This window comes from Scomber scombrus, chromosome 16 (assembly GCF_963691925.1).
Source record: "Scomber scombrus chromosome 16, fScoSco1.1, whole genome shotgun sequence".
NCBI lineage: Eukaryota > Metazoa > Chordata > Actinopteri > Scombriformes > Scombridae > Scomber > Scomber scombrus.
In genome coordinates this window covers 23,741,366-23,754,182 of record NC_084985.1, presented here as the reverse complement: position 1 = coordinate 23,754,182, position 12,817 = coordinate 23,741,366, and the positions used below count along the sequence as shown (strand labels likewise).

General features: G+C 40.7%; 1 protein-coding gene across 2 annotated transcripts in view; it reads left to right on the top strand.

The window, feature by feature from the left end:
- trappc9 (trafficking protein particle complex subunit 9) overlaps positions 1-8,076 on the top strand; it is a 211,115-nt gene extending 203,039 nt beyond the window's left edge. For both annotated transcript variants that reach the window (XM_062436022.1, XM_062436021.1), the window contains 2 exons: positions 5,078-5,301; positions 6,922-8,076. In XM_062436022.1, the coding sequence (XP_062292006.1) occupies positions 5,078-5,301; positions 6,922-7,101 (404 nt within the window). In that variant the 3' untranslated portion in view covers positions 7,102-8,076. The remainder of the gene's footprint in view (positions 1-5,077; positions 5,302-6,921) is intronic.
- Positions 8,077-12,817: the final 4,741 nt, after the last annotated feature.

The window sequence follows — 12,817 nt, the reverse complement described above, 5'->3', positions numbered from 1 at the left end:
TGTGGTCTGTTTTATTAGTACAATTCCTCTAACAGGCCAAACTGCTCCACTACAGCTCACTTATCTCTTCATTTTCTATTCACCTCCCCAGCTCTCCTCGTTTTTTCCTCCTCCCTGCAGTGAATATCATCATCAGGCTGGAAAAAAACTCTTTGTCAAAGTCCCTTTATAGTTGTAAGCAGAGCGCAAATTGCAATTTTCAAAATCGCATATGAAACCAAACATACAGTTAAATGTCTTAACAAAAGGAAGAAAAAAAAGTTTAGTTTAGTTTGCAGCCTTTAGGGATTGTACAGTTCAAGTGGAAATGTATATTTAATGAATACAAATCAAAACTCCCCGCACATTATTAGTTGGCATTACAGTAATCAGATATTGTTCGTATGCCTGGTCTTCAGAGGAAGAGGATTATCCTTGCAAAGCAGTCCAGTGGAGTACATAATCAACCTCTGTTAACATGTCCTCCCCTATTCCCCTACAGTGCATGTTTGCGCTGGGGCGGCTGTGGATCAGGAGGTAGAGCGGTCGTCCACCATTTGGAAGATCAGCTGTTTGATTCCCGGCTCCTCCAGTCAACATGTCGATGTGTCCTTTGGGCAAGATACTTAACCCCCAATTGCTGTGCCTGATGGCTGCGCCAATGGTGAATGAATGTGTGTGAATGGTTAGTCTCCCCTCTGATGAGCAGGTTGGCACCCTGTGTGGTAGCTCCTGTCATCAGTGTATGTTTTAAGATGTTTGAAAAAGTGCAGACTGGGCAGAGTGACAAGACTTTTACAACACAAACACTCTTAAGTGGACGCTAGCAGATAGCACAACCATTGTCACCAGTAAATGACAGACAGCTAGTGAATAGAATTGCTGAAAACTCCCAATTTAAATGTTGTATTGCCTAAAAAAATTGTTTAAAAAATTATAATACCAATACCAATCCATGTACCCCTTAAAGTGATACTGATACCAGTTGGGTATGTCATTCGATACCCATCATCAAATTCACTAACTTCAACTACAACTTCACCACAGATGGGTTGTAGCTGCTGTGGCAGTGGACCGATCACATGTTGCTCTAAATCAATGAACGCTTGTGTTGATTGGCTGTAAGCAAGTCCATATAAATAGTCATATTTTCTAGCTCTGGGTGCAAAAAGGATCGATTGCAGGTATCGTTTGATGGGAGACGTTTCAATACTACTTGGTATCAATTTTATTTCAATCGATACCTTAAAGGTATTGAGTACCGATACCCAGCCCTAATAAGCACAAACATGTGCGCATTCATGAACGTGCAGTAATGTACAGTTAAGGGGAAGATCTCAACAACATTCTGAGGTAGAAACAATAGATGGTAGATTATGCTTGGTACAATTAGAATGCTTATAGACCACAAATACAGACCTCTAGGATTAAAAAAAAACATGACTTGACATCTTCCTTTCTTGAAATCTATTTCCCTCCATAAGCCGGAGGGATGTGACCTATGCTTACTCAGCCTCCACAGATACTACTCTCCTGGACATACCTACTGAACACACAGGACTGTGGAGATAAACTGCAGCATGTGTAAAGTGGTACTACAGCACTCAGCTCTGCACGCCAGGAAACACACATCAGATGCTTTTAAAAAGTGTTTTGTTTTGACCTTTTTCAGTCCTCTCTACAGAGATACAAAGATGTTTGCTGAGGCTCCAGAGGGAAACTCAACCTCTCCGTTCTTTCATTTATAAAAAAAACTGGATAATAGCCAGTGCATCCCATCTCATCAGCGCTACTCTGCCAGTGACAATTATGATAAAAATGCAGATTTTCCTTTTTTCATAATTACAAATAAATGGATGTCTTTCTGTTCAGTTTTCCCTCATCAGAGCAGGCGCCACTTGTTTATCTGCATATATGTTACCTAAATGAGCCGCTTGACATGCTGCTGATACACAATCCAGGAAAGCAGAGTAGAGCAACTCTGTAGAAAAGTGTGTGTGTGTGTGTGTGTGTGTGTGTGTGTGTGTGTGTGTGTGTGTGTGTGTGTGTGTGTGTGTGTGTGTGTGTGTGTGTGTGTGTGTGTGTGTGTGTGTGTGTGTGTGTGTGTGTGTGTGTGTGTGTGTGTGTGTGTGTGTGTGTGTGTGTGTGTGTGTGTGTGTGTGTGTGTGGGAGTTCATCAGCTCATTACAGACTAACCCTCCTCTTTTGTTCGCTTTTAATGTGAAAGAATTTATTTCCAGTTTTAGAGCCAATGTAGGCTACCTATAATTTGCACATCTCCTAGCAACAAGACTATGAACAAACTAAATATAACTACTTGCTTAGGTGTCACTATAGGCTGAATGCTAATGGCTATGAAAGGGTTATTTTATGTGTGTGTGTGTGCGTGTACGGTATGTATTTGTGTGTGTGGGTGTGTGTGTGTAATTGCACCATCACTGGCAAACTGTTGCACTTAACAGCAGTGAGAGGTACCTGAAATGACATTTAAACTACAACAAAAATGGCAGAATAAGCACCTCATTGCATGAGGTAGACATGGTAACGTAGACACAGTATGGGTTTATTTTATAGCCATCCATTAAAATTGGAAAAGTCTTTTTCTGACAGTTTGCTTTGACATATGGCTCTAAATACTGTAATACCCACGAGCCACTTCAAAACGCTTCAGAGTTGTAATTGGGAAGAAAACACTGCACCAGTTTCTTAATTAATCCAAAAAAAAACACCCCAAAAACCGCCAGAATCTGAGAGTGAACTGATATAAACAGCTGAATGTTTTGCAAAGCATAAACTAGAGACACACATACCAGAATTTTAAGATCAGTGATTGGATGATTCTTAATGAAAATGCTTCCCAAGAGAGGCTTGAAGCTTTGACGTCTAAGAACAGATATTTCTGAACACAAGGTAATCTAATCTTTTGAGTTTCATGCCCATTGTTACACCCTGGCCTAGAGGAAACCCTGGAACAACATGAAAATACTGAGTCCCCTCTTCCCATCTCCCAAGTACCACCAGCAACAAGGATGTTCATTTTATTTAAGCATTATGACTTCAGGGTGGGAGTACAGCAACATAACACACACAAACAACAAAAACTAAACCCTCCTGCATTTCCCTACTCAAAAGAAATAACAAAAAAAAAGTCACTAACCTTCCTAATGTAGACAAAACAAGGAGAAAACCAGGATCAACAAATCAATGCTACCCTCCCCTTACAAAACCTGGGCTGACTCTCAATACACACAGAACAATACATGCCAAGTTGTCACAATTTCACATGTCCGGTCAGTGGGTTGGAAACGAGAAGAAGAAAAGCTGGGAGGAGCTGGATGAAGCTGGTATTTAAGTTGCACGGATGGATGCTGAAACCAATCACACTCTTAATCAATACATTCCTCCAGCTCACTCACAACCGCTCCACTAGATACCACAACAGGATCATCCTATAGGGAGAAAGGAAAAAATCTACATACATAGCATACTAGAGCACACTGAAACAACAACAACAGGACATTCATATGACCTCTGGGTTCTAACACCATCGAAGCTTTGGAAGTGTTCCACCTGTACGTCACTTATCACTTATTTTCTTCACAGAAAGAGTTGACAGGGTCTTGGGTGAATTGAATAAGTGCCATACCAATCTCACCAGCCTTGTTTTCCCTTCATAACATATGTTTTTGGGACATTTTGGATCATTTCCAGGGCAATTTTATCAAATGATGGGAAATGCCTTCATTCTATGTTGGATAACAGACCAATATTAAATGGCTAGAAAACAAGACTAATATTCACTCAAGTCTCTGATTGATGTCTGTCTCCTTCTCTTTTGGCTTCTTGAGTTTTTCTTTATATATTTTGCTTCTTTTCCTTGTCGTTAACAAAAATCTTCTTAAAAATCCCCCCCCCCAAAAAACCCTCTTTTAAACCCTTCAGTGAGTGCTGCTGGATGTCTGTGTTGACTGAAGTGTGTTTTTAATACAGACATGAAGCTGAATGTCACCCTCCTGTAGCTCCAGCCTCCCTGGGGGCTCTCTCACTATGACGATGACAGCGAGGCCTCGACCACCCGCACGCCCACGCTTGCTTCCCCCACCTCCTGCTGGATTGTCTGTCTATCTAAATACCCCCCACCTACCCTCTTCGACACACATATACACACACACACACACACACACACACACGCACCCCACCCCTCGCTGTATGCAACAGATCGGCGCACCGGCGGCACCAAACTCCAGCTCGCCTCTTTCATCAGGCTGTCACACAGGCTCAGCCGCTCTGACTCACAGTATTTATCACAGCCGCGGGCGGAACACTAGAAAGCGTATGACATTCGGTTTGTGCATGCCTGTGTTTTCATGTGTGTGTGTGTGTGTGTGTGTGTATTATTCTCAGAGGAGTCATTACTCGGGTGATCTCTTCGGGCACCCCCCCAAATTCCCCATGTTTTTCCTCAGCCCCGCCAGGAGCGTACGGGAGAGCTCAGTTCAGCGGGCTCGTTGTTCAAAACAAATCATCGTGTCTTCCCCCCTGCACCTTAACCGAATAGGGGCCACATCAGGAGTGACTGGCCACACATTAGCTGAATTGAATTGAGCTCACTCTGTGTTTCTTGGTTGCTTGTGACAGGAGAGCAGGAGAGAGGGGAGGTACAGCCATGTGAAAAGAGAAGAGAAGAGGGGAACGTATTTGGGATTGTTCCACCTATCTCATTCGGTCCTTCCCGACAGAAATTAGTCATGCATGAGATTAACAGGAGGAGAAATCAGTTTAATACCCACGGCTCCGGCACTCTCCCCTGATGTCAATAAAAAATATTTTGGGACAAACAAAGCCTATTGATCCTCCACCAGAAACAGTATGATAGGCCATTTATGGTCGGGAGTCGGGTTTTGATGAATACAAATGAAGAGAACCCTGGGAATGAGCGCGCAGCCGTTGCTGCATTTGAGTGTTTGTTTGAAAGGTCTTAATTCTTGTTCCTGTCAAATTCCTCCGAGTTTCATTATTGTAGAAAATGTTTAGACAAAAGAAGCTTTCCCCCCCTCCAGTCGTGCTAATCCCCTACTTTCTTTTCTTCTCTTTCTAGATGTGTTGGTGAATGGGGAGCCATGTGACTGCGATGTCATTGCCGACTGTAAAGTGGGCGACGCCGTGACGCTGGAGGTGAAACTGACCAATCGGAGCAAGAACGCAGTGGGTCCCCTGGCCCTGACTGTTGTGCCCTACCAGGACTTCCAGAACGGGGTCCAGAACTACGACCTGGAGGACGCCGTCACCTTCATCGGCTCCAACACCTTCTACATCGACACGGTCAGTGGTGGCTTCGGCCCTACGCTGATGTAATCCCCAGCAGGCGGCACAAAGATACATTTAACACAGTCACATCGTATTATGTAACCAGACTGCTTCATGATGTCACAGGGGAAAGGAGAGTCAATTCAGAAGAACAGAGCAATTTTGGTTTTTCCTGGCAGTTGTAAAATGTATTAGATGTGAAGAGGTTAATGTAATGTATACTAACATTACTGATGCCATACAATAGTTTTTTATTCTTTAACATGTTTTTCTTTCTTTTCTTGCAAACTTTGGTTTTCAGTCATTTCCAGGTTTCCAAATGATTTGCAGAAACTTGATCTTTGCACAAATTCAGCATCTACGACTGCAGCTAACAACTTCAATGATCTCGAAAATCATTTTTAACTTTTTATAATAATTATACTATGTCATCTACGTTTACAGAATAACAAGTTCCTCAAATTGCTTGTTCTGTCCTTCTGATAGTCACCCAGAAGATATTTAATTTAAAAAGATTAAAAAAAAAGGAAAGAAGGCTGCACTTTAAATGCAATATTAGTATTTCAGGTATACTACTACCTTCTGTTCAACTCTGTGATACATATACATTTTTCAAATTAAATATGTGCAATAACAATGTCAAACTCAACACCAATATTACTCATGTACATAATCTTACTATTATCATACAATATGTTTTACTACTATTGTTTTTATTGCTTTTTGTACATAATTATTTATTGTCCTTCATTCTTTTTTATTGGTGCTCTTCTATTTTTACTATCCTCTTCGCTGCTGCAATTATGTCAATTTCCCCAACGTGGGACTAATAAATCTTATAATAATCTATAATATTGTAATAATAAATAATCTTATCTTAAATGCTACATTAGAGAAGCTGGTTAATGTAATTATAATTCTTTGATTACATACAAAGACCTGCTTTCTCAATCAGCTTCTACAATAAGTGATAGGATCCTACTTGAACACAGGATATTCTATTGAAGTGATTTGAAGTTTGAAGTGGGGGAGCTCATTTTATTAAAAGTGATATCATGTACTTTCATGCACCAATCAGCATTTAGCATCATTTGTATCACAATCTTACGACAGTTGGTGGGTTGCTTTTCATAAATACTATCTAAGATGTCAATTGTTGCTTAATTCATTTCATGTTGCGGAGAAATAATAAATATATGAAGACATGTTTTCAGAGAAGTTTCAAGTCACTGTCAGTCTACAACCTGCAAAAATACAAGCATGGCCCTTTAAAATCATAATCTAAATCTATACTTGATGGGTGGAGGGAACTGAAGTAAAGTAAATCTGTCCTTTTGTGCCAAATCTTAACTGCTGGATGCTGAACAAGTTGGAGGGAGGTAATATAAAAGACATGGTTGATGCCAGAACAAAAGTTTACACACTCCCAAAGAATAAAAACAACTTCATTTTGGGAATTGTTCTGAACTGCTGGAGGAAATTATAATAATAATAATACTTTTCATCAAAAGCACAGTCCACTTCAGAGTTCCTCCACAGCTGGCTTCACACTGGCTGACTGTGTGCCAGCTTCATTATGAGTCTGATCAGAGGTGACTGCTAACAATTCCTACTGCTGTGTTTCTTTGCCATCAGGTTAAACCCAAGGAAAGCTCCGTCTGTGTGGGTGCCCTGCTCCTCCTATACAATGGAGATTTCTACCTTAATATCAAGTTCCAGGATGACAGCGCTGGCCGAGAGCTTCCCTTAGCCTGGTTCACTCTGCCCAGCGTCCACATCAGGTCACAGGACACTCCTCTACAGGCTGGGGCCTGAAGCCCAGGAGCCTGGAGGCCTCAACACTGTAGGTGTGATGAAAGATGGAAGGTTTTGTTCTTGATGTCTGTAAATAGAATAGCCCGATAAATGAAATCACATGTAAATATCATTTTGTTAAGGTTACAGCATGTGTACAGCAGAGTACAGCTTTTGTTAAGATTGAACATTTTATCTTTAAAACTCTTTAGTGCTTTGTTACAGTCAACCAGTTTAAGAATTCCCAAACATTTATGATAACAACATTTTGGAGTGAAATCAGAAATCATCATTGAAACGCTGTGATTACTTGATTAGCTTGTTTGCTTAGAGTTTAATTTCAGTTAACTTTGATACTGTGCGATAGCAAACGGTCCTTTGAGCAAAAACACCATGCGGAGTATAAACTACCCCACTGAAGAGTGGATAGAACTAATATGCTCCTTTGAATTAACTGTGATAACCTCTTGCCCGGTTAGCAACTGAGCTAGCATGCTAACTGGTAATTAGCTAACTGGTAGCAAGCCAGATAGCTTGATGAGCTATTTTGGCTGGCTAGCAGTAGCATGTTACCAGCTAGCTGCAACTGTCTGAATAACCACTGCATGACCCCACAAATAGTCACCAAATGTTCACTACCGGCTATTTTGCGACATGTGCTACTCGCTAGTGTAACTGAGCACTAACACCACTGTCATCCTTTTTCTTTAAAAAAAAAAATCTTTAAACATTTGGTTTTTGAATTACGGTGCCATTTGCTTATCATTTTTTTCTTAAATAATATATCATGACCTCAAAGACCTCAAAGCCCTTACTGAGGATGAACGCTGGAGATTTGAGACGTGTATAGCCAGACACGTACACACGCAACTTAACTTATTTCTACTGCTGTATGGACATTTTCTTTGCCTCTGTGCCACCAGATGAATTTGACTGTCTTAGCCTATCTTTATGTGTGATATATAAATGTTGTAAATAAATGTTTAAACAAATCAACATTTGTTCATCTTGACATTATTCCAGCTTTTTGCATGTGTCTACTCCAGCTATTTTAACTCTGTGATAATCTTTATTTTCTGTCTGCTGAAACGACCTTTATCACCACAGTATTTAGCTCTGGCATTCACACACTTCAAAATCCATAAACTGCAATTATCAAGGAGAACATAGCTGACTAATAATCATTTTTAAAGTTTAGTTTCGATGGAATTTCAGCTGAATGCCATTCTCTTGTCCAGTGATGCCTCACAGTTTATTCTCACAGCTGGAAATATTCACATTTGGACCCTTCTTTGCATATTGTGTGATGGATGACCTTTGACAGTTTTCAAGCATACAATTATGTCAGAAAATTGAGGTCCCTCATCACTGTTGTATATTGCACATTGAGTTTTTCAGTTCTTTTTGCAGTACTGGGAGTTAACCAGAACACCCACAGCACTACCAACATACTGTAAAGCCTTAGTAATTTTCTGAGTCTATCTGGGAACCGAAAATCCCTCATCTTCCTGTAAAAATCCCTCTTCTCCAACCTTTTAGGTTACCACTAGTCCCAGCGGTAGCTAATATAGGATGCGCATTGTAAACTCTCGCTGCAGGCCCTTCCTCCATCCCTTCACTGGTGAACCAAATGTGAACCGGGTGATAAGAAGATGCTCAAGGCAGATTAATCTTGTCGACGGGCTCAAACGTCTTGGGGGAATGGGGCGGCTGAGAGAATTCAACTGAAGTAGCCCAAGAGTTTCATGTGGCTTTGAGAGGGTTTATCAGTGAGAGACAATACACTCTAACACGAGGCAGTCCTTCTGACCAGCCATTATGTCGAAGCTTTGTGTGAATGGAGAGCTTACATCTATTACTGGCAGGGATCATAGCGCTTGCATCAGGAATTAGCCTGTATTTATGTGAAAATTATGACGTGTCACAATGTGGCATAAAAATACAGTTTTTATAGGTTTCTTTTATTGTGACTGCCTCTCTTTAAAAATATCACAATCTGAAATAGGCACCTGTAATCTGGGTTAAGCATTAAAAAAACAAAAATCACAATTATCTTTTTTCCTGAATGTGCTGATGATTCCTCATCAAGGTCACATTTGAAGCTAAGAGATAACCACTAAATGTGTTAGTTTACATTTGCGAATAATACAGCATTGAATCCTCAGCGTTCATCAGTTAGTAGCTAACAACACAAACAATACCAAAGTCATGCCCTCCATGGTTATTAATTTGTTTATCATCTAGCTATTTATTTATTTGATTAGGAATAGACTGTGTGTGTGTGTGTGTACTGACTTATTCAAATGAACAGCAACCATATGTGGGCAGACTCCTGCGTGCAACAATAAAACTGGATTGTCTCAAGTGTTTCTGTGCTGATGTTAGCGTGTGAACCCTGGACTCAGAGTGCAGTACAGTCTCACTTACGCGCATGCAAATTGTATCTTCCGCATATTGTTTTCTGACCCTTGTAGCTGCCTTTTTCTGTAAAGGTAACTTCATTTATGAGCTTGAATTACAAAGCGGGGCGGCAATTAAGAGTGTCCTATCCTCACTTACTAAATCACATATTCGCATTATTCACTGTAATTAAATTTGGGGTTCTGGCACAGACACCTCGCTCCGCAGAGGAAAGTAGGAATTCAAACTTGAGAGCAAAAAAACAAGAGTATCTAGGAGTAAGTAACCCTTCTCCTGCCCAGACAAAGCTGAATTCACCAACAATCAATATTTTTCATTTTGGTTGCCTTTGGTTTAATCATATCAGACAGACCTGGATGATCATCATGGGAAACGCTGGATGTGCTGTTTGCGGTTTCCTCCCGATGCAAGTTGTGTCCACCAATCAACACCTGAGACAAAGTCAGTACAGTAACTAACAGTAACTTTCCTCTACTACCACTTTTATCCAGCAGCTGTTCCTAGTTACTGTAGTTGTGGAACTTTCCCACAATATTACATTCACTATGAGATAAGATTATGAAGTATTGTTAATAAGATCTTCCTTTTTTTTTATTTCCCTCACTTGCATCTTCACCTGATTTGGCACCTGCAGGCTTCTTCTGTGGCTGCTTTTACTTTTGGATACATGAGAACATTTTTTTTTTAAATATTAATTTCAGTAAAAAAGGTTCTCCAGTAATCCAGCAAATTATTGGGCTTCCGTAAAATCAGGAGATTCAATGACGGACAGCACAGACCAACATATACGCACTTCCAATCTATAGTGACTGACGGCAGAACTTACTTAAAACAAAAGCATTTTCCCCACAGACCACCATTATAAAAGAGATGTCTGTAAAACACTGGGCCCACAAATGGGCAGTGATTACTTTTTGTAATATGATTTTTTTTTTTAAATTTTATCATTGATGAAGATGTAATATTTTTAAAACTTTCCCAGAGTCTAGAGATGCTTTTTTTAAAGTGTGGCATCATCCCAATGTAAAGTCTATGCCTTTGGAAAGACATCTGAAAACCAGAAAGAGACAACTTTATTGGCATATGTGCTGCCTGAGCAGCTTTCATTGGAATAAGCTGGCACCATTTGGGGGTCTGGTATCCAGACCTTTAATAAATTAATGGGTAAATTCACACATCTTGGAAGCATCATGAGCTCCATCAGTTTATCATGCAGCCTTTCTGTTATAATTCTTCTCTCCAAGTGTAAGACTGATTTTGAACCTATAGTTAATATGCTGTGGTCCAAATCAGTGGATAACTTGGTAAACATGATGTGTTTCTCATGTCCCACATTTTCCAGGTAGCTACTAGGTACTGCTGATTTCACTCATCTTCATACCAGCATGAAAAGCTGGCTATGGGAGCTATTTAGCTTATACTTACAGAATACGGCTTATAGTCGGGTCAGATCGAGGTTGTATCACGTTCCCACTTCAGAAAAAACGTTCTGGTGGTCTCCAACCCTGCTCCTGGAGAGCTACTTCCCTGTATCTTTTAGGTATCTCCACTCTAACACACCTGATTCTAATAATGAAGTCGTTATCAAGCAGCTGAAGCTTGTCAACGGGCTTGATAACAAGTTCATAATTAGAATCAGGTGTGTTAGAGTGGAGATACCTAAAAGATGCAGGGCAGTAGCTCTCCAGGAGCAGGGTTGGAGACCACTGCTCTGTGTCCCCTTGTAAGTCACATTTGGAATGCAAGGTTTGTAATTGAGTATTTTCCACTTCTACCAGAAAGAAGCTCTTGTGCGTCTTTGATTTGATGGTTCTTCATTCTACCACCTCCACCCTAAACAGTAAATTGACCTCCACACACCGGAGGACAATCCACGAGAGACTTTAAGCCTCTTGTCTTTGAATTTAAATGAGGTTTCTTATCACAAAATCAACCCCCGCGTTATTAGCCACCAACTTTCATTAGCTTGGATCATACCTGTAATTCTGATCATAATCAGCCTAACAATCATCCATCAATCTGTACTGATGCACTTCTGTTCTGCCTGATATTAGGTGGTTAGAACATTGATGAAAATGAGTTGTTTGCTGAAGAAATCCCCCGGAGCTCAGCTGAAAACAGTACAGTGTGTGTCACTCTGCATGAAAACACTCATGCAAATGAATCTCTGAGAAGCCAGAGTTCAATTAAATCCCTCTCTCCTCTCTTTCAGTATTTAGTGGTAAGTCACGTCCATTCAAATCTGAGTACACCCCTGTGCAATAACACTAAAATGTTTAATGATTCAATATTGTATCATCTTACAATAGGAGTCTGGGGCATTTGATCATATTTGTATTTAAAAACAAACAGGTTAAAAAGGACTAGACTAGTCATAGACTAGATTAAAAATACAGGCCTCAAAGTACAACCTCAATTCAACAAAAGAGGACACCTGTGACCACTGAAACAAAAGATTTCCCCTGACTTACGGTAAAGAGTAATGCCTGAACAAGTTATAAAAGGACCTATGAGCACCTGTACTTTCTCAGCTTTGGCCTGGGTTGTGTGTCATGCAACATGGCTCCACATGGTAAGCCTGGCTCTGCCTGAGGTTTCTTCCTGTTAAAGACGAGTGTTTCCTTGCCACTGACGCCAATTGCTTGCTCATGTGGGAATGTTGGGTCTCTTTGAATTCATTTAAAGAGTACGGTCTAGACCAGTGGTCTCCAACCCTGCTCCTGGAGAGCTACTGCCCTGCATGTTTTAGGTATCTCCTCACTCTAACTCGTTATCAAGCAGCTGAGGCTCGTCAAAGGGCTTGATAACGAGTTGATTATTAGAATCAGGTGTGTTAGAGTGAGGAGATACCTAAAACATGCAGGGCAGTAGCTCTCCAGGAGCAGGGTTGGAGACCACTGGTCTAGACCTACTTTATGTGAAAAGTGCCTTGAGATGATTTTTGTCTTGATTTGGTGCTGTATAAATAAAGATTGATTGACTGATTGACTGAACACGTAAGAAACCAGATTGTGAGACTTCATGAAGATGGGAGAGGGTAAAAGATCATCAGTAGGCTACTGAACAGATGCCAGAACACAGCTGCAGCAGTGGTTAGGAAGTACAGGCGGACCCAGACTACCAATAACAGGTGATTCAGTGGCCGTTCTCAAAAAATGACAGTGGCACTATTCACTATTTATGCAGCATTGCATGAAAAACAGACGGACAAGTGCTTCTGACTCAGCTGAAGGATTATCAGTGGACATTGGTGTTTCAGTGACTGCCCAGACAGTGTGAAAGTCATTCCATGAACCTCTCAAGATGACGTCCAAGA